At 44.1% G+C, this 21909-nt stretch overlaps 1 protein-coding gene across 17 annotated transcripts in view; it reads left to right on the top strand.

Moving 5' to 3' along the window:
* The window catches only part of ZNF536 (zinc finger protein 536), a 492422-nt gene that overhangs the window by 408885 nt on the left and 61628 nt on the right, over window positions 1–21909 (top strand). The window contains exon 7 of one of the 17 annotated variants that reach the window (XM_054538834.2): window positions 9996–10035. The exons of the other annotated variants lie outside the window; for them this stretch is intronic. Coding sequence (XP_054394809.2) covers window positions 9996–10009 — 14 coding nt within the window. The 3' untranslated portion in view covers window positions 10010–10035. The remainder of the gene's footprint in view (window positions 1–9995; window positions 10036–21909) is intronic. 17 annotated transcript variants of the gene reach the window in all.

Below are 21909 nucleotides of genomic sequence, written 5' to 3' on the forward strand. Positions count from 1 at the left end.
TAACCACCATTCTGCTCTCTGCTTCTATGAGATCAACTGCTTCGGAGTCCACATTTAAGTGAGAATACCCAGTATTTGTCTTTCTGTGTTTGGCATATATCACTTCATATAATGTTCCCCAATTCCATCCAGATTGTCACAAATTATATTACATTTTATTTTTATTTGATTTTTAAATTTTTAAATTTTTAAATTTTTTGGTAGAGATGGGGTCTCACTATGTTGCCTAGGCTGGTCTTGAACTCCTAGGCTCATTCAATTCTCCTGCCTCGGCCTCCCAAAATGCAGGGGTTACAGGCATGAGCCATTACACCTGGCCAATATTAGATTTTAAACACCCCCTAAGGATCTTTAATTTTAAAGACGTCATCTTTTTCTTTTCTTCTTTCAATCAGCACATCAGTATAACATGTGGTGCTATTTCCCTCATGAAACATTGCCTGTACTAAGCATGTTCCTGAAGTGACACTGCCCCTGCCCCCACCTCCATCGTACCCCTTCCCAGGAGCTCAGGCTGCAGGAAGGTCATTTCCATTGCATCCCTGTGCTAGCTGGGCAGACCATCCCTACTGGCATTAAAGACCCAAATGTCTTTCTCTCCCGCCTCTTGGTGGAGCATGAAGACAAGATCCCATTGGCTTAAGGCGCGGTGCTGGCTTTCTCCGATGGTTGTGCCGTAAGTTAGCAGGATAAGTTTGACAGTAATTTAATTTTCATTGACAAATGCTGTCATAATATTGAGAACAAAGTGATATATTGTATCAACAATAGTGGTCGACGCTCAGCCAGTCATATGGACTGGGCGAGCACCATATGGTTCTTCTAAGCTCGACTTGGAAAGCTCTGGCTAAGAACTTGACAAGCTTAAGATACCAGTCAGGAAAAATGATTACCCTTGAGAAGTTCCTGCCATGCCTCCAGTCTCTGAATTTCCTAGAGAAAAGGAGGGAGCACTTCCTGGGTACCAGCCAGGGTCCACCATACCCCTGGTCGGAGCAGTCCCTCAAGGGCACCTCGGAAGGAGTGTGTCCCCCACGCACCGGGGCCAGCCACAGCCAAGCAGATTCTCTGCTGACAGCCGGCATAATCGAAAGTCCTGAGATGATAAAACACCATTGATTTCCTGTTGGTTTGTGTTTGTTCCTGGCTGTGGTCCTCTCCACTTAATGCCGGTGAATGTTGCATCCACGCGTGTGAATGAGGCCAGGACTGAAGTCTGGCCCACGTTACAAACTCACACAATCCAACCAGAAAGGGGACGGGATTTTCATTTCGGGAGTGCAGCTCATTATGGCTGCATCTCCAGACCCCCTTCTGAGCCAATCAGAGCCAGAGCCATGAGTAGATTACGTGTCAGTCTTTGTGTGCCTGGGTACGTGTGTGTCTGACTAAACTCTTAGCCAAAATCTCAGCTAGATGATTTGACCAAAGTGTCACCACTGTCAAAAGCAGTCTCCATTTGTTCTGCTTTTCTAACACTGAGCTCATTTTAATTCTGGTTACTGTACATAGAAAAAACAACCGATGAGCAAAGTTACAAACAGCCTGGGAGAGAAGAAAGCTGGGTGTGTGTGTGTGTGTATGTGCATGCCCCACACGTGCATGTTTAGGGACACACCATATCCCCATGCACATTCGGCTGGTGTCCTTGTCTGGCTTGCCAAACGTTCAGGGACCTTCCATTCTCTGAAGGATTCCCATCCCAAACAACGCTAAGTAAAGAAACAGGCATATGGCGTGGATTGGAGATGGTGCAGTGTTGGCACAGCCCTTCTGCTGTGGTGAACAGGTATCTGGAAAAGATGACAGTCCAATTCTGCTCTTTTTGGAGTTTATCATTTATTTGGATTTTGTGGTTGTTGCTTTGTGTTTATTATTATCTTAACAAAGAGAGGGAGAGTGTGCAATTCACAGAACTGGGCACTGGTACAACTGCTCTCCAAGGTGGCTCCCTGCCTGAACCAGGGCTGTCCTTCTTGCAAGGCACTCTCTTGTCCCACCCTGCGTGGATCCTCGGCTCCTAGGCACTCTGGCCAGGAGCAAGGGCTGCCTGCAAGGTGCAGGGGGAGCATCTAAGTGCAGAAGGTTCTCTGGAGGCCCCAAGAGCTCCTGGGTGTGGCTGGGGGTGTCCTTGGTCTTGAAAGAGAGTGTTGACTTGAAAAAGCAGGGCAGATTGGAGGAGCAGCTGCCCTCCTTGTGGATGGCATCCGTTGGTGGCTGTGTAAAGAGGAGTTCCGGACTGCCTCCCATTACCATTTCATTATGCGACAGCAGACCCATACACAGATCCATACGCTGCCTCTTGGATGGGGTTTCCAAACACAGCAGGACACTGCGGAGAGCGCTTACCTCCTCTCCTGCCTGCTGGAAACCCAGCTCCCTGCCATGTGGCGCTTTCTGAGCTGCGGCTGCAGGCTCTCCCTGGGTACTCCAGGTGATGGGTGCCCCCAGAGGATGAGTGGGCCGCTGGAGAGCCATGCAAGGTGCCAGTGGCTGCAACATTTTCCAGAAGGGTCTCTGGAGAGAATGTGTCAGGAAAACACCCAGCCAAAGGATGTTTTCTCTCCCAGGTACCTCTGGGCTTTGGAATCTTGCTTGGTGGGGCCCGGGGGTGGGGTGTCACCACTTCACAATGGTGGTCAGCCATGAGACATGGTGACCACCTAAGAGGAGCTGGCTTTTCTTATCTAGGCTGGACTCTCCGGCATTTTAATGATGAGGGAAATGAGATAGCCAGGTCCTACACAGACAGGGAAAGTGACAGGATCGTTGGCCCTATCTGCTGATTCCAGGATGGGTGATCATCTCCCCCATGGCAGTGTGGGGGAAGGGATTGGGGACCGGATGCGTGTCCTGGCTCCACTGTGGCTGAGCAAAGATTCCCATCCTCATGAGGCCCTTGTCTCTTCATGGATAAAAGGAAAGTATTGCTTGTGAAAAAATGATGATTTCCCGTGTTCTTCAAGTAAGAGGCTCCCTCCTTCCTTCCTGGGGATTTATCATCTTTATGTTTAAAGAGAAAAGTCCACAGGGTGGAAGCACAAAAAATTATTCTTTCTCTCTGTTTAAACCCATTTTGTGATATTGAATTTCCCCCACCCATTTCGGGTGAGATCTAGGAGAGGTCACAACATTTTTGGTCACTTTGGAATAATGCAGGGTCTTTATGTGCCTTTGAGTCACAGAAGAGCCTCATTTTGGTCATGGAAGCACATGTTTCAATGTCATACTCCTAACTCCAAGCTTCATGTAGAGTAGGATCATCTTCTGGACCTGGCTGCAACCTGCTGCGGGCCTGTCTTCTCTGGTCCCTGGCCTCATGTTTTCCTTTCTCCTACGCATTCTGTCTACCCTGGTTTTGAACAGGGTCCGCAGAAGAAGTCAGGGCTGGAAACAGGGCCATGACAGTTGTTTTTCTCCTGGGCTGGATCCTTTCTGGAGTTCTTTGAGCTCTCCCACATCTTTAGGATTCTGTCACCTAGAGTTTGGGCATGTTGCCTCTGGCTGGCTGCTGGCTGCTAGCCCTTCAGCAGTGAACATCCAGTGTCTTCCTGGTGAGTTGTTTCATCCTTTTAGGCAGCCTCTTGGGCAAAGTCCTTGACAGCATTTTTATGCAGAGGGTCCTTCCATAGTGACCCACATCTGGACCTTGGGAAATATTCTTCATGTCTTCCAACAAACTGAAACTGGAACCTTTCCCCATACAGGCCTCCTTTCAACCCACCCTAAGAACAGTCTGTAGCCTTTCCACTTTGGCATAGCTGGGCATCATGTCCCACTGACACCAAGGGACATGGAACAGGTTCTCTTTGAGAGTCCATCAACTGGGATTGAAGTGAAGGAAGCAACCTTTGTCCATCCCCTGTGGAAGGAGGGCTGGTAATAACATCACACCCACCAACTCTTTCCAAAGAACTCCTCTATTTTGCAACTCTCTGCCTTTTCAAATTCAATCCTTCTATAGACTCAAATTGGGTCTTGGCATGAGGTTGAGGACACTTCTTGGCCAGTCTTCGTTCTCAATTTGGATAAAGCAAGCATTCATCCTTTACGCTTTTTGGTCAGACTTTTAGAGTTTCCATCTAAAGAGTAACAAAAGCACATATTTTAACATCCTTCTACCCTTGATGATCACGTAGCTCTTCTTCCAATCCAAACCCAAATCTTTTTCTGAGCATCATTCCTTTTTTCTCTTTTGAGATACTTGGCGAGAGTAGAGTTTATTAGTTTTGCACTTACAACAGCCCTTCTGGTACATAAACATTGATTGAGCTAGTTGCTTCTCACCTTGCTTTTCTGAGAAAGGCTGTGTCTTTTTTTTATAGCAAGGGTTAGACAAAGGCAGCAAGGTATTTCGAGGGTTTTTTTGCAAGGCTGGTGTTATGTAGACAAAATAGATTGCCTTTGTACTTTGTCTTTTGCTCTGCTGTTGGATGTTTGGGACATCACAGCACAACCCACCTTGTGGCTTACTCATGGACCACCCAGAAGTAGTCCATGCAAGCCCTGAAAAACTCTTTCCTGAATGTTCCAGTCTGCATCAGACAACCTGGTATCAGCTCCAGATCTGTTGTGTTGACACTGCTTCTGGTCTCTGGGAAACACTAAGGTCAAACTTGATGAAAGGCCAGAAAGCCAGGCCAGCGTGGCTGGTCTTTCTCAACCCAGACCTCTGTTACATTTTGGCATGTCTCTTCCATCAGTCATAAGGACTTTTAGGGTCTTAACATCTCACACTGCTGTGTTAGTCTGTTCTAGATTTGCTATATGTACCTGAGACTGGGTAATTTATAATGAAAAGAGGTTAAATTGGCTCACAGTCCTGCAGGCTGTACAGGAAGCATGATGTTGCATCTGCTCAGCTTCTGGGGAGGCCTCAGGAAACTCGCAGTCATGGTGGAAGGTGAAGTGGGAGCTAGCACTTCACATGGCCTGAGCAGGAGGAAGCGTGAGGGGGGGAAGTGTTATACACTTTTAAACAACCAGATCTCAGGAGAACTTACTCACTATCACAAAAACATTACCAAGGTGGGTAGTGCTAAAAACCATTCATGAGAAATCTTCCCCCATGATCCAGTGACTTCCCACCAGGCACCACCTCCAACATTTTACAACTCTCTACATCAGATTTGGGTGGGGACGGAGACCCAAACCATATCTACTGTTTAGTCTTCTGACTCACTGGGGAGAATTTGTCTGGGCTTCTGAGGGGATTGTAAGATAGTCATGGGCCAGATTAGCACAAGAGCAAAACTTTATATATCTTTGCAGTCAAGAACAGGACACATTGCTGTATTAAGCAAATGGAATCTTCTTCCAGCTAACTCTTTCTTGAAGTGTTTCAAAACTGTCTAGCTCTGAATTTCAGATATTGTACTCTTAGTCTCACAATTTCCAGTTGATTTCTTTTGGCGATTCCCATTTTCTACCTAAACTCCTTATCTTATCATCTGTTTTCTTAAATATATCAGGTATAGTTATTCTAAAGTCTGTAACTCTAGAACTCAATATTTGGATCTTCTGTGGGCCTGATTACATTAGCTGTTGCCTGTTGTCTGTCTTTGTTTTTACTCATTTGGTCTTATTTCCTGGTGTACCTGGTAATTTTTATCAAATGTCAGACATGGCGTATACAAATTTTAGAGATGCGTTTTGGCTCTGTATGAGAACTGCCAAACAGGAATGTAATGTGAACCACCCATGTCATTTAAATTTTGTAGTAGCAACATTAAATAAGCATGAATACATAGTTAACTATTTTTAAGAACATATTTTGTTGTATTTAACCTGGTGTACCCAAAGTATTATCATTTGAATGCATAAGCAATGTAAAGAGTATTAATGGGACATTTTACATGTCTTTTTTGTACTAAGTCTTGGAAATCCAGTGAGTGTTTTACCCTCATAGCACTTCTCAATTCTGACAAAGCCCCATCCCAAGTTCCCAGTAGCCACATGGCCGTCAGCTACCCTGTTGGACAGCACAGCTCTGGATGGTGTTATCTTCCTCTAGGGAGGATTTACTTTTGTTTCCAGTAGGCCATTAGGCTTGGGGAAGATCACCTTAAGTCAATCAGAAATTGAGCAGATTTTAAGGATTTATTTCTTATCTGTTCTTACTCCTTACTCTGTCCCTTTAGGGGTAACAAATAAGTGTGCGGGGTGCTTATCAGGAAACTTCTGCCTTACCAAGCCCGAGACTCTGATGTTTATCTTCTTGGTCCCTTGGACTACAGATGTCTCTGCTTTGCTTCTCAGCATCTCGTTGGCTGCCATTTGTAAGTTCACAACTATCTCAAGGGGAAAAGCAAAGTCAAAAGCAAGCCCAGCATTCTGTGCTCCTTCCTGTTTAGAATCTTGACCTGTCAAGTCCTGGCTCCTTTGATAACTCTGTTACAGCTTGAAATTATTTATATACACACATACTGGCCAGGTACTGTGGCTCATGCCTGTAATTCCAGCACTTTGGGAGGCCGAGGTGGGCAGATCACCTGAGGTCAGGAGTTTGAGACCAGCCTGGCTAACATGGTGAAACCTCCATCCCTACCAAAAAATATAAAAATTAGCTGGGCGTGGTGGTGCGTGCCTGTAGTCCCAGCTACTTGGGGGGCTGAGGTGGAAGGATCGCTTGAATCTGGGAGGCAGAGGTTGCAGTGAGCCAAGATCACGCCACTGCATTCCAGCCTGGGCGACAGAGTGAGACCCTGTCTCAAGAAAAAAAAATTGGTTATATACACACAAATACGCACCACTATTTTTTTCATGCAGCTTTTCTAGTTGTGCTCAATAAGACAGTTGATTTGCTACAGGCTCTTTTACTATAGCCAGAAGTAGAAGTAAAATAACATCTTAAATAACTAAAACCAGATTTTCCTCCCCTGTTTGGCAATCAGCACTGTTTCAGCCTTTGAGAGAAAACTTATTTCTTTACTTCTGACTCAGCACACCAAAATCTCTGGGGAAGAAGATTATTTCCCCAGTTCTAAGGACTGGCAAATTGAGGTATCGTAAGATTGTGCCTCGCAAGAGTCAGGCCCAAGATCCTCCGGGCTTCTCCCTGCACCGTCCTACCAGCCTGCATGGCAGGGAGGTTTGCTGACCTGGTATTTGTACTGGTACCTCCTGAATATCCCTCTGTGCAGGGACAGGCACTCCATATCCTATATGAAGTGGTAGCAGTGGCCATCATTCCAGGCAAGCTTACAGTTTCACAGAGATCAGAGGCACATTCAAAGGACACTCATTTCTTATGCAGCATTTACTAAGATGTTGTCTTATACCAGACCTGGGCTAGGGCCTCGTGTCAGCAGCAGAATGCCGTCATTCACAGCCCTGCTGTTGGGGAGCACGTCTCCTGGGGCACATCCTGGTTTGGTAAGAAGGCCCTATCTGGGACAGACACAGAATGCTGTGGACACATGAAAACCCTAGGCAGCTGTACACATTCCCACCTGCGTAAGTCTCTAGTTCAGCTTCAGTATCACTTAGTTATCTCTGGATCAGCAGCTAAGACCTTATAATATTTCAAGTATAAAATATTTAAATAAAACATTTTACCATGTTAGTGAGATAAAATCTTTAGCATTAATAGAAATTTTACTTTTTCACAAAAAATGGAAGTTAACTGAAGCTTACTTTTAATACACTACATTTAACCCAATCTGTTTTGCTTCTCAAAAAAGAAATCAACCTGTGTTTTCTTGAAAGAAAAGCAAATTCTATTTTTTCTGTTCTGATTATTTAAAAAATAGAAAAAACTCCCAGACATTGCTTACTGCATGAAGAATGGCACAGTTTTAGTTTATCTCCTTTCAGCTTTCTTCCTGTGCCTAGCTTTTATGGAATTGTAATCTTACTGTCATATGATTTCTGCATGTCATATACATGTAATATATATGTGTAGTATGAAATTTTTTCTCATGTTATTAAAAAATATATGTATAAATATGGCTACACTAAAATATCATTATATAGTTATTTACCCTATTGTTGAATATGTCAACTGTTTCCAATTTTTTTTATTATTACAAATATAATACAGGGAATGTCTTTGAACATAAAGGCAGCTCCTCTTATTCCCCCTTCAGCCTCGTGCTTTAGAGTATTTCTCTAGGGCAGACCACCAGAAATGGAATTACTGCATCAAAGCAATGGAATATTTATATCCTCTTTCACTTAATTTTAAGCCTCAGATTTACTCCTCAATGGGAAGTCACTTCCCGCCAAATCTCAAATCCAAAACAGGAATTAGGTGGCTTCTCTTGGCTGAGATGTAATGCCTGCCCCAAGATGAGGAGACCTAGAGGATGGCAGTAAAGTGGGGCAAGTCCTTGAAGGTGTTTGAGGGGTTGGTTGTGGATGGAAAAGCGACCCTGATTGCAAAGCCAAGGATAATAGTACAAGCCAAAGGAAAGCCTATTTAATGAGATTGGCCATGCGCTTGCAGGAAAACCTTTTGAGAAAAAAGCACAGCAAAGTTTGTGGGACTACCTCCCTCTGCAATGGCTATGTTGAAGGGGGCCATTGCTGATATGGTGTGGGTGTTGGATTTTGGGAACCGAATCCTATTTTAGATGCATTGTGAGCTGAATCTTATTTTAGATTGACTCATGTAAGGAACCCCGTGGTGACTCTATAAATCAGAAAGTTCGTTTGCATTGCAAATCGCCCTTTCCTAAGTAATCTTCAGCTCCTTAATTTTACAAATTGTATATTGGAAATCTTTTATTTCTGTATATTGGTTGTTGCAAAGTACACTTGGAGGACACTTGAGGCCCATTTCAACCATGGAGTTTGAGGGTCTTGTTGCAGGAAAGTTCTTCTAGTCGATCCTTCCCTGGGGGTTGACAGTCTGTCCTCCATCTCTGGTGGACAGCTGATGGCATTTGCTTTCCAGGTTAAGCCCCAATGAGAAAGTCACTGCCAGGACCCGCAAATTGAAGGAGGAATGGACCTCAAAAGCTTCAGAGGAGACTGAAATGTGTTGGCTGATTAGAAGGTAGAAGGTCAGAGAGACTAGAGAAAACTCAAGGCGTGAGCTGAGCCTCGGGCTCTCATTATATGGAGAGGAGGCTGAAGTTTCAGAAGGAAATTTTGATCATCAGAAGTGCCTGCAGGAGGTCCTCAACTCTAGCAACAGATTAGATCCCACTGAGAAAGGAGAGACTGTTGTGCTGCAGACCGGTTGTCCAGATGGGTTTCAGGAGATGATGCAAGTCTTTGTCTGAGGGTGAGATGGATGAGTCAGTCAGTGCCTTCTTTGAGTGGATCAAATATCAGTAGACTTGGATCTCTTTGTCCTGAGCACCTGAGTGAAAGAGGCTGCATGGGGGGTGAGAGCCCAGCTCCCTGAGGGACACAACTGAGGTGTCTGTCTAACAATGGCCTCAGCACTGAGGCTTTCTCTTATCCTTTTATGTCAACACCAAAAGCCATGGAGCTGGGCCTTAGAAACATTGTTCAAAAGTCATATCTTAAGTTATGACCTTTCTTGAAGTATTTATAATGACTGATTGGATTTCATAAGTAAAGCCAGATTTGCATAAATTAATAAAATATATCACTGGGTAGCATCCTTTCCCAAGTTATTGGGGATCCTGTGGTGGGGGGACGGATGCTTCTTCTCCTGCTGGGTTCATGAATCTAACCTTTCCACTGGGACTGTGTCCTCCATCCCAGCCTTGGCTGCTGAAAACTGTGCTAAAATGTCACTGAACTTTGCAAGTTACTGAATTTCCTGGGGTATTACTTAAATCTCCAAACTTAATTGGAGGTGGATGTGAGAGAAACACTCTAAGACCCACACTCGACTTGGGAAGATTTGGAAAGGGTCCCATGGTGTCACGTCCCTGCTGGGGCTTGGTGGAAAATTTATACAAGTATCAGTAATTATTTAACAATCACCTTGTCCTAAACTTTTATACCATTTATACAGTGTTTAATTTACATTGATTTCTTCATTTTACATGTAGTAATTAATTTTGTCTTACTGACAGATGATTCTCAATGACTGATTTCAAGACACATTCCGGACAGGTACTTTTTAACCCTTCGTTTTGCTTCAAAAAGCCTTATTCTACTCTGGGGTTCTGCCAGCTATCGCAAAGCAATTTCTGGAGGGGGGGTCTTGGGGGACCAACCTGTGTGGAAGCAGGGAGGTGGGAGGTGAATTTTCACGTAGATTGTATGTTCACTTTGAGTAGCTTTGGGTGGAAGATTGGGAGTTGGGTTGAGGGGGGCGCTTAAATCTCCCCCAGTTAAGCCTTTTCTCCTCTTAGTGAATATTGCTTTAGGCCATGCTTGAGTGAACTCCAGGATATTAGAAAAAATTTTCTTTGCTTTAGAAAGCAAAGTAGAAATTCCCAAATTCAATTTGAATCAAAAATTGGGGGGAAGTGATAGAATGAACCAAATTGAAAGGCAAACATTTTTCGTTATTCATTTCACGTTTCGATCTCTGTTACATGTGTTGTAAATGTCATCTGTCTGAAGGTGAGAGCTTCAGAGACAAGTGTTTAAAATGGCAGTGGAGCCACAGATAACAAGTGAGCTCTGTGGTTTAACTTTCCTTGTTCAAGAAGTGCTTGCCCACTTCAGTTGTCCCTGGGAGATGTTGGAAGAGGGATCTGCAGTCAAAACAGAGTGGGGTGCATTTTGATCTGCTATGCTTAGCTGTTTCTCTTTATATGTATATTTTTAAAAATTTCCTTCTTCCTTTCATTCTTAGTTTGTAATCTCTAAGTATGAATTAATAACTATTTGGTTTAAAGTATGTACATCTCCAGAGTTAAATGGAGAGAAAGCCTATAGTGGACATTTTTTTTTATTATTATACTTCAAGTTTTAGGGTACATGTGCACAACATGCGGGTTAGTTACATATGCATACATGTGCCATGTTGGTGTACTGCACCCAGTAACTCATCATTTAACATTAGGCATATCTCCAAATGCTATCCCTCCCCCCTCCCCCCACCCCACAACAGGCCTCGGTGTGTGATGTTCCCCTTCCTGTGTCCGTGTGTTCTCATTGTTCAATTCCCACCTATGAGTGAGAACATGTGGTGTTTGGTTTTTTGTCCTTGTGGTGGTTTGCTGAGAATGATGATTTCCAGCTTCATCCATGTCCCTACAAAGGACATGAGCTTATCATTTTTTATGGCTGCATAGTATTCCATGGTGTATATGTGCCACATTTTGTTAATCCAGTCTTTTATTTGTTGGACGTTTGGGTTGGTTCCAAGTCTTTGCTATTGTGACTAGTGCCGCAATAAACATATGTGTGCATGTGTCTTTATAGCAGCAGGATTTATAATCCTTTGGATATATACCCAGTAATGGGATGGCTGGGTCAAATGGTATTTCTAGTTCTAGATCCCTGAGGAATCGCCACACTGACTTCCACAATGGTTGAACTAGTTTACAGTCCTACCAACGTGTAAAAGTGTTCCTATTTCTCCACATCCTCTCCAGCACCTGTTGTTTCCTGACTTTTTAATGGTCATCATTCTAACTGGTGTGAGATGATATCTCATTGTGGTTTTGATTTGCATTTCTCTGATGGCCAGTGATGATGAGTATTTTTTCATGTGTCTTTTGGCTACATAAATGTCTTCTTTTGAGAAGTGTCTGTTCATATCCTTTGCCTACTTTTTGATGGGGTTGTTTGTTTTTTTCTTGTAAATTTGAGTTCATTGTAGATTCTGGATATTAGCCCTTTGTCAGATGAATAGATTGCAAAAATTTTCTCCCATTCTGTAGGTTGCCTGTTCACTCTAATGGTAGTTTCTTTTGCTGTGCAGAAGCTCTTTAGTTTAATTAGATCCCATTCGTCAATTTTGGCTTTTGTTGCCATTGCTTTTGGTTGGTGGCATTTCTTTAAAAATTTTTTTTTGGGGGGAATCAATGCCTTGGTGCCTTAGCGTCACAGGATATGATTATTATAGGACACTCCTGTTATTATTAATGAGGAGGACATGTATCCTTCATTTTGCAACTTTTCATCCTCAGTGACCTTTTAAATATGGAAACTGTTGGAGTCACATTTTAATATTAATGAATGATGTAAAAGGTAAATGAAGTTCAAATTATTCTAATACTCGCATGTTAGGATCTGTGTCTATATCCATATCTTCTCCATAGGCTTGTCACAACTTTATAAGTGGCAAAGGGATTTGAGTGCGAAGCCCCACAGATGAGGGCCGTCTGCTAGTGGCTGCAGTCCACTTAGCGGATGGCGCCACCCTGCAGCAGGGAGCTTCCCATCTAGACATATATGTTCTGATGCTTTCTGTCATTATTCTGACCTAGACATTCACCAAGAATGAAGAAACATTCGTTTGGTGAACAACACATCTGCATTTTGGGAAAGTTCGCCATGCCGTTGCTCAGCCTGGCTTCTTGCTGGATAAGCTTTGGGTTGGAGCCCTGAGGACAGCAGGTCTCAGATCTAGTCACCGTGTTCTCCAGCCTCCTGCTACTGCATTCTGTAGCTGTCTCCCAGTGCGAGAGTTTGGCCCCTTTGGAGATTTCTGCCATTATTTTTTCAGAGAAGGTATTCAGCTCTGGTTTGGCTTGTAGCAACAAAGGTCTTTTTGTGTCTCACGATTCCTCTCCCCTCTGCCTCTTCTTTCATCCCTGTGGCATCTATTATTACCATAATGTGACTAAGGGGGCCTTTCCCCCTGTCATGTGCCTCCCCAACTGTCCTGGTGGAAAATAATATGTTCTCTTTTCCTTTATAACCATCATTTCCACCTAAGCACAGCATAGCAGCCTCTGGGGAAAGAAGCATGAGCCTGCGCACACATGTTCACAACTGTGTGTACACGTGTCTAGGAGCATGAATGTGCACAATGTGTGTTTAGGCAGGAGTGCATCTTTGCAAGGTGTGAAGGTGTGCTCATGGATGTCCCTATGTAATGTGTGAATGCGTGCATGTGGGGGTGTGTGTGTGCTTCTGCGTAAAGCCGTCGGTGTGTACATGTGGATGTGTGACTTTGCCGATCAGTGGGCACAGCTGTTGATCATGCACTGTCCAGACCAGAGTGCTTTAGCTCCTTCTAGACATTTTCTCCACCTTTATTTGTGTTAATTACTCAAATGGCAATTAGTGGCTCTGCCCCCTGTTTGGTCACAGTCTCATAGTATTTGAGGGACGGTCATGTATTCATCAGATTTCAATAAATCCTTTCCAATGTTTTTGTCCTTGTTGTATCAACTGGCGCCTGCCCTCCGACATAACACCTGCAGGAGAATTCCACCACGTTTGGGCGCATTTCCGAAGCAAGGCTATTGATGTTCTATGTTTAAAAAAATTAATTAAAAAAACTCAGATCTCGGGAAATTCCAGCAGTCAGTCTCCTTTTTTTATCCTAATCTCTTCATAGTAATGCTCACAAGTACCCTTGGTCCAGACAATTCTTCATTCATTCTCCACCCCCCACCACACTCACACCCAAACTCCCCACCACTGGAGATTAGTCCTTTGTGAGTCAGTGCACAAAAGCTTTCTTAAAGTCCCAGTAAATTATACCCCTGGTTTCCCTCTTGAATTCCTTTTTGTTACTTTTTCAAAATATTCTATTAGTTTTGTTACGTATGATCTCCCTTTTGTGAATCCATGCTGAATATCTTTAATTAAATCATAACTTTCCCTATTTTGTCCCTGATTAGTGTTTCCAATATCTTCCCCACTGCTCAAGTCAAGCTTACTGGTGTTTAATTTCTTTGATCTCCCTTAGAGTCGTTATTAAATATAGGTGTTGCATAAGGGCTCTTGGCCACTGGTGCTTCTCCCATTTCCCTGGGTGTTTTTAAAAGGTATTTGCTAACCGTTCCCCTGTTTCCTTGCCTCCTCTTGCACAAATTCTAAGATGGTTCCCATCTGCTCCCGGAGTTATCAGTCCTTAGACACTCTAATTTCTTTCTCACCTGTTCTGCTACTAGGCTGATTTCCTTCGGAAATATTTTCCTCTCCCTGGGAAATGCTTGTCTGTTGCTGGCATCTGCTTTCGTCTTCCCTTTATGGACATGAAAGCAAATAATTTATTTTTCATTTTCTCTAGAAGTCGTCATCCCTCCTTCCAATCAACTATGTTCTATGTATGCCTCCTTGTGTTTTTTAAAAGAGCATTATAAACCCAGTTCCAGCACCTCCTTGCTAAGACCCCAATTTGGAAGTGATATTTCCTTTCCAAAGGGTTGATAGCATCACCAACTTTTAATTTGGGGCAGGGAGTGCTGACCCTTTGCTAGCGAAACTGTTTTGGACGTCCCCAGCTGTTCTACAGCAAGCAGCATGAAGTCTTGAGGCTTCCCTGACAACCGGTACAAGAGGGACCTGGCCCCATCTCCGGGTTTTAGGGAGTTGTAAAGTTTCCCACGTGTCGCTTTGGAAATCTCTCATCTGAAGTCAGCTTCAGCTGGGAAGTTTGCCTTCACTTTTCTTCTGCTCAGTGCCTCCAATTTTCCTCACACCTGAGGGATGCATCGGTTCTCCTACGGCTTGCTCCTTCAGGCTGTATTATGGGCTCATCCTCAGATGGAATTTCCTTCCTTTTCTGCCTGTGTTCCCAGGACACAGACTAAAAAGGGCTGCCCCGTGCAGAAGGTGCGCACCCACGAGCTTTCAGATGCTCTTAGCTGCAGTTGCCCTGTCAAGGGGCTGGGCCCACAAGAAGCGGTTCTGAGTCCCCAACCTGCGGCCGCGTGGAAGCCTCCTCAGATGGCACTGTTCCTCTCAGCTTGACCTCATTTCCTTTTCCAATACAACCCAGATCTGCATGCTGAGACATCACTCTCAGGTTGTAAACTCTACACCAAATCAAAAGGCCAAATCCTTCCTGCAAACCCACAGGCGCTCGACCTACATCACACCAAGGAGCCTGGCCCCGATGGCTATCTCAGGGCCCCTGGGCAGGGGCGGCAGAGGTGTGAGCCCCCACCCCTCCAGCACCAGCTACTGGCCTTCTGCAGGAGAGCAACTTCCCCGGATCAAGTGGCAGAAACGACATCAGCCAACGTTTCCACAGAGTATGAGTCATAAATAGTCCTTTTGACATTGTTTCACATCAAAAGGCAAGCAGCCTGTGCTGTTCCCCGTCCCTTGTCCCTAACATAGAAGTGCCTGAAATTTGCCCACAAACAAGGATTTGAAATTTTAAAAGCTCAATAAAGGTAGTCAATAGACACACTCGAGTCAGTTTTTAAAAAGTGTTTTTAATTGGGTCAAATAGCATGTTACTTTGGGGAAAAATAAAAATCATTTAAACTGGTTCTTTCAGTTCACATGTTTTTGAAAACCGATTTCCTGGTGCAGACCTAGTTTGAAATATCATCCAGAAGTGCTGATGATAAACGGGTGGGTCCAGGGTTCCCGCTGAACTTTAGGGGGTTCTTCTTCACTGTTTCTCTGACCACTGTTTCTCCACTGAAAGAGTCTATAGTCCCTTCACTTCAGGGCGATGGGGCAGGACGGCTGGGGTCCTGATTCCATAGCTAACCAGGTTCAACCCTGGGTCTTGAGCCACCTCACTGTATGCCCGACAGCTGCCCCAGACAGGGAAGACAGTCCTCTGTCAGCCTCTGAGCAATGTTCCAGAAGCAATTTATAGATGGACTTGGTGAGCAAAAAGTGAGAGTCACAGGTGCTTCATAATAATTACTTGCACATTTCCAGAATCGGACATTCTGTCATTTAATAGACCTAAAACTAAAAAGCTTTTGTCTGTGAAAGGTGACCAATAGAAATAGCGTTTGGATTATATGATATCCCATAACTTAATCATATGGCTCTTAAGAGGGGGACATACACAGCTGTGTCTCACTAATATGCATGCAATATGTGTAAACTGATACGCTTTAATTCTAAACTTGTTTTTAGCAGGAAGAAAAAAGCATTTAGATGAGGAACATTAAGATTCAATATTAACCATTTTTTCCCCTTTGGGCAAAATTATTCATCACTTGATATTTATTAAAGCAGGATTTTGCCTTTTTTTTTTTTTTTTGCTATTGTGAGATGCATCCTGCTACTGATTTTCCAAACATCCTCAAAGTTATGTGGCAAAGTGAAAAAGACACAGGAACAGCCAGTAGCCCCTTTGGGGTCACAGGAAAACAATCGACTTGAAAGATACACACTTGTTCTTTTGAAGCCTGAGAGTCATCCTAACCCCTAGGACCTAGTGACGGGGCAAAGTTGGAGTAATTAATTTAGAAGGGGGCTGACTGGTTTTCCACCTCTCCTATTACACATATTGGATTTGCCTATCCTCTCTGACATTTTAATTGTTAGTTTATACTGGTTTAATCTGACATATTTAAGTATATTTGCTTTGATAATCTTAACTAAAAAAAAAAAAAAACTAAAACAAAGGAATTGTAGATTAGAGACTTTATTTTCAGGGCAAAATGATACGGGTAAGTGAACATCAACTGACCAGAAATTATTTGCTTCTGTCTGTTAGACACGTAATGGAGTCATTTAACTAGTCAAATTAGGAGCTGCAGAAATGCACCATGCTTCATTACTGAGTTCGAATGGGCACCATTTTACATTTACGTCAAAAATTATCTCATAGCAAATTAATGTTTTCATTGTGCAGAAAGGCTGAAGCTATGCAGTGTTAGCGGCACCTAGAGGCCATTGCGAAAATACTTCAAAGGGATGATCTGCAAACAAGGACAAAATGATCAATAGCTGAGTGGTAGTGGTGAGAACCCTGACCCCGTTTGAAAGTAAGAATAGTCATTGAATCAGATTGGCTGTCTTGGTGACCATATGAAGCTCTGAGGGGCCATGACGGTTTTCCTAAACTTGGCCGAGAACTAAATGTGCCGAAAGAGCCCCAAAGATTTCTCTCCTTTTCTTGTTACTCTTTAAGTCCTGAAAATATCTGTTTTTGTTTTGTTTTGTTTTGTTTTGTTTTCACAGTTTGAGTTTGCTTTTTCTTTTACCTATGGGCTTACATTATATCAGAATGTCATATTTTAGCTGATGAGCATTTCTGTAAATAAGCAAGGAGAGATTTTTTCCTCCCACATTGTAAATTGGCATCCTTAGAATCTTTCTTTTGTCATTGGTAAAAACTTGCTGTCCGTAGAAAGAGGCAACACATGACATGTTTCATCTTAAAAAATACTGAACTGGGTAAATCCTCCGTCCATACGATGACCAAGGTTTGTTGTTGTCCCAGGAATGTCAATCTCTGCTCAATTTAGCGAGAAATCATTTTAAATGAAATAGCAAAGCCCTCCCCAATGAAAATATGTGTTAAAATGATCTGCAAGTCGTCAGTGACTCTGGGACGTTGGAGGATACTGTCAGAGCAGAAGCAAAGGAGAGAATGGAAGCATATAAATAGCATTGAGAACTCGAGAATATTTCAAGACAATATTGATGTCTAAAATATATGTGAATGACTGCATAATGATCAAGGCAGACATAATTCAAAGTACAGTCAGAATCTGGCCTCCAACTCAGAGCTTTAAATTCTCCAAAAGACATCTGTTTGCTGAGAAAGCCTCACCAACAGCTGCGCCACATAAAGGGGAGAACCCGGGATAAGGTTGGGAGTTGGCAGGTAGGGGAGCCTCACAGGGGTTAGGTGGGGTCCTGGAGGGCGGACCCACCCACCCGCCTGGAGGGCGGACCCACCCACCTTCACTCCACAGGTACCGGAAGCGGGGCTGCTTTGGACAAAGGCGAGGGAGGTGCCTGTATTTCCTAGAACCAGGTAGCAAATGCTGCCTGTGTGTTTCATCAGAAAGCGCCCCAGTTTTCAGCATCTCCAAAGGCTCAGTTGGGCACTGCGCCTCTTGGATGCTGACAAGAAGATTTGACGTTACTTCTCTGGTCCTTAACTTTGTTTACCCAGCTGCTATTCTTCCGATACTTAACTCTTTCACCTTGCAGAAAGCAAGGGGGAGGGAGGAAGGGAAGCTCCAGGTATGATTTTTCAGAACAAAATATAATGCTGTGATTTATTTTTTAAAAAAGAGAATAAACATGAGGAAATTGAATAGCACCCATTTCATGCTTAACTGTGGTTCACAAATGATAGTTTGTAATTAAAATGCTGTCTGCAAACCTATTCTGCAGACCCCAAAAGAAAACTTCCTCAGAATGTTATCAACTCTCCAGTTTCTGTAAAGATGCCGTATTTTCAGATTTCAAAGAGAGGATCTCCTTTTGAAAATAAAGAATTGTTGGGTATCGTATGAGCCTGCTAAGTACAGCATTTTAAACCCATGCTGTGTTGAAAAATTCAAGAATTTGGCAGTGACCTTAAGGCCACAGATAGGATAATGAAAAATGGGGAGATGAGGGCAGTGTCTGAAGGAAATTCTCTTTTGTTCTAACAGAAGCTTTGTGTGTGTGTAGCTTAAGCAAGTGGTTCAATAGAATTTCTTTGAAACAGAAACAAAAATGCTAAGAGCTGGTTACAAGTACTTCTGGTCTTCTTTTCTCCTTAAAATGCAGGAAGAATTTTTACCTCTTCTCATGAATCTTGTCTGCTGAAATGTCTCAGTCCTCATGTTATGTTTACCAAGGCCAGGCCGGAGGATCGGATAATTTATAACCATTCCTATTGGGTTTTATGTAATAACTTTGGAACTCATATAAAGTAATGATCCACAAACTCTTTTAATGTTCATTATAAAATATGAAATATTTCTCAGAACCATTGCAATTATGTGACCAGACATAACTGTTTCACACATGAGTAAATACAGGGAGGTTTAACATAACTTTATTATCTTCCTGTCTTTTCTTCTCATTGATGTGATAATACTGTTTTAATATTTTTCTAAAGAAAAGTTAAGTAATTTTAGAATCTCTACTGAGGCCCACTTTATTGGCTTTTGTAATAGAACTCTCAAATCTAATTGTATTTATGCTCAGACTGACACCACTAAATGTCGTGAATGGAAGGGAAATGCCCCCCAAAGCTGTGTATTCTGTAATTATCGATAGACATGTCTCTGCTGACGAGGCCTGGGGATCTGGGGAGAGTTGCGGAAGTAAAGCTGAGATGGCAGCAGGCATTTCCACCGTCATCCTGAGGCCCCTGTGGATGCAGAGAGGTGCTTTTCTAAGGAGTGAATGAGCCCCGTCGTTCCGTAGGACTCACCAGGAAACTCTTCCCCCTTTACTGTGTGTGCTGTGTCTGCCTCTCCTGGGTCTGGAGTCAGTAGCATGCAACTTCTAGTTTCATAGAAGGCTGATCTCCGAAGGGAATTTTCCTGGGCTGCCTGTCCTAGTGATCTGAGCTGAGTGGCATTGTTCCGGTTGCTTGACCTTCACCTGGGGTGTGGGCTTGGGGTCATCCCTGGTGGCTGTAAAGTCTCCTGCAGCGATGGAAGCCAGAGAGGGATTATTCTGGAAACCCACTTCTTACTCCTCGTGTGGGCAGTAGAAGCTGTAACACCAAGGCAGGGAACCCAGTGACAGTGCTGCATCCACTCTCGATGCCCCATCAGAATCCAGGATTCCCCCAGGATTGAATGGCGACTATTTCTAGCCTAGTAAGGTTGGGTGGAAAAGATTAAACATGAGGGAAGGTGCCATTATCTGGGCATTTCCAAGTCCTGGAGAGAAGAGAGGGTTTCACCATGCTCGACTCTTTTATCTTACTTGTTTTTAGACAAGTGTTTCTTAAAGTCTCATGTGTAACCAGATCCCCATGGATCTTGCTATGATGCGGATTCTGACTCAGTAGTTCTGGGGAGGACCCTCTATTCTGACCTTCAGCTCTGGGGTCATGGCTGTGCTGCTGATCCAGGGACCACACATTAGCTCTGGGTGTAGCATCTGTCTTCTCATTGCACATCTGCTTTCGGGGAGACAAGCAGACACAGGGCATAGAAGGTTAGGTGGGGCCCTCTGAGAGGCCTATGAGGACAATGAAAACTTGAAGAGTGGCCTGATGGCTGGAGCCAGCTCACAGTTGTGTTTTGTTTGACTTGTGCGATATTACACTTTTGCTTTCAATTGGTTGCACACAGTTTAAAAATGAAAGATTTTTAAATTTACAAATCCAGGCTTTCAGGTTCTCTTGAACAACTAGAATATCCAGGACAAAAGATAGAAGAGAGGTGGGATCCACTCCCTTAGGAGCAGAGGATGGAAGAGAGGTGGGAGCCACTCCCTTAGGAGCAGGTGATGGAAGAGAGATGGGAGCCGCTCCCTTAGGAGCAGGGGATGGAAGAGAGGTGGGAGCCGATCCCTTAGGAGCAGGGGATGGAAGAGAGGTGGGAGCCGATCCCTTAGGAGCAGGGGATGGAAGAGAGGTGGGAGCCGCTCCCTTAGGGAGGTGTGGCTCTTCCCTTCTCTGCCAAGAGGTCCCGCCCAGCCTGCCTTGCTCATAAGACAAGAGTTTGCAGAAAGGGAAGTTAGACCCCAGGAAAAGAGGGCCACTTCCCTGGCACACACAGGGCGTTTGCAATGGTGGAGGCTGCGTGCCCCCCTGCTGCTGGCTCTTGTCTGGAGTTTGCAGGAATGGAGAACTCTTGCCCCATCAGAACCCGGGATTCACCTGCGTGCTTTAGCTCTGCCTTCTGGCAAGTGCCATCTTCCTCTTTGAGGAGCTGTTCCTTAGCTCTCTAGTTCTCACAAGCAAGTCACTAGAGAGGGTGCAATTCCCAGCTAATTAAAGGTCTTGAGATCCTCCCCTCCCTGTCGCCGACGCTCCTTTGAAATGAGCGGGCTGCATGAGAAGTCTACCTGGCAGCAGGTGTGAGCCAAGGGCTGGTGCGCAGGCTGCATGGGGCCCAGTGGGGAGGAAGCCTGACCTTCACCTAGGTACATCCAACAGGTGTGACTGCCGGGCATAGTAGTCACCCAGTTCCTAGGTGGGCAGTATTGGGGATCGTCACAAAATCTGGAATGTTCATTAGTGCATGCAATCATCTGATCATTTTCTCACTTGGCCCTGTTCACTCCTCACCACCCCGCTTATTCACCCCATCCCCAGTCTCTCCCGGAAACTGGTGGGTTGTGTTGGAGTCAGATGTGGCAAAACACAGCCTAAGTCAACATTTGTGGTTCCTAAAGTGAAAGAACAGTGGAATGCTTGTATTCAAAGGTTCCTCCACGACTGCAACTGGTTGAGTGATGAAATAAAGGTGAAACCAAAAAGACGTTTCTGCTTCCCTGGGCGGTGGCTATCTCGGCCTTTAGTTCTTTTAACCGGGTGATTGTTGCTGTAATGGGTCTCAGTGCTATTGGGGCGCTGACTGAGGCTTGTTTTTTTTTCTGCATGAAGACCAGGAACCCAGTGCCCCTGAAGACTGGTGGCTTAGGTAAATTTGAGGGCTGGCCTTGAGGCAGGCTCTGCTGAGCTCTACACTTCAGCTGTGTCTGCCACCCACCCCCCACGCACCCCCCATGCTGGGCAAAGCCACTGTGCTTACAGCATTGACTTTCTTTATCCCCAAGCAGCATTCAGGGATAACTTTTCAGAAATTTTTATTTCTGAATGCTGGTTAAAGGCAGGATCATCTGCTGCCAAATTTCTCTAGCTGTCACCTGCGCAGTGAACAAGTGAGGAGTGGCCTGAGGCACCTGGCTGTGCTCCTGCAATGAAGCACTCTGTTCTTAGGGACTTTAGTACTGGGTACACCTAGGGAGTTAGGAAGGCTCACAAGACACTCAGATTGACAGCTGTCAGCATTTGGCTGCTGGTTAAATAAATCTCACATGAGTTAAAATTTCTACATGTTCTTCCATTTACAAGATAGAGTAAAATCAGCACTTAATGGGTCTTGTAGAGTATTGCAATGACAGACTGCATAGGGGTAGCCAGGTGACTGCAAGAGCTTCCTGCTGTCTTCGTCATCTTCTCAGAGAGCTTTGCTCATTTCTGTTTGTGATTATGAATAAAAGAATCTATTACATATTGCATTC

This window comes from Pongo abelii, chromosome 20, assembly GCF_028885655.2.
Source record: "Pongo abelii isolate AG06213 chromosome 20, NHGRI_mPonAbe1-v2.0_pri, whole genome shotgun sequence".
Classification (NCBI taxonomy): domain Eukaryota; kingdom Metazoa; phylum Chordata; class Mammalia; order Primates; family Hominidae; genus Pongo; species Pongo abelii.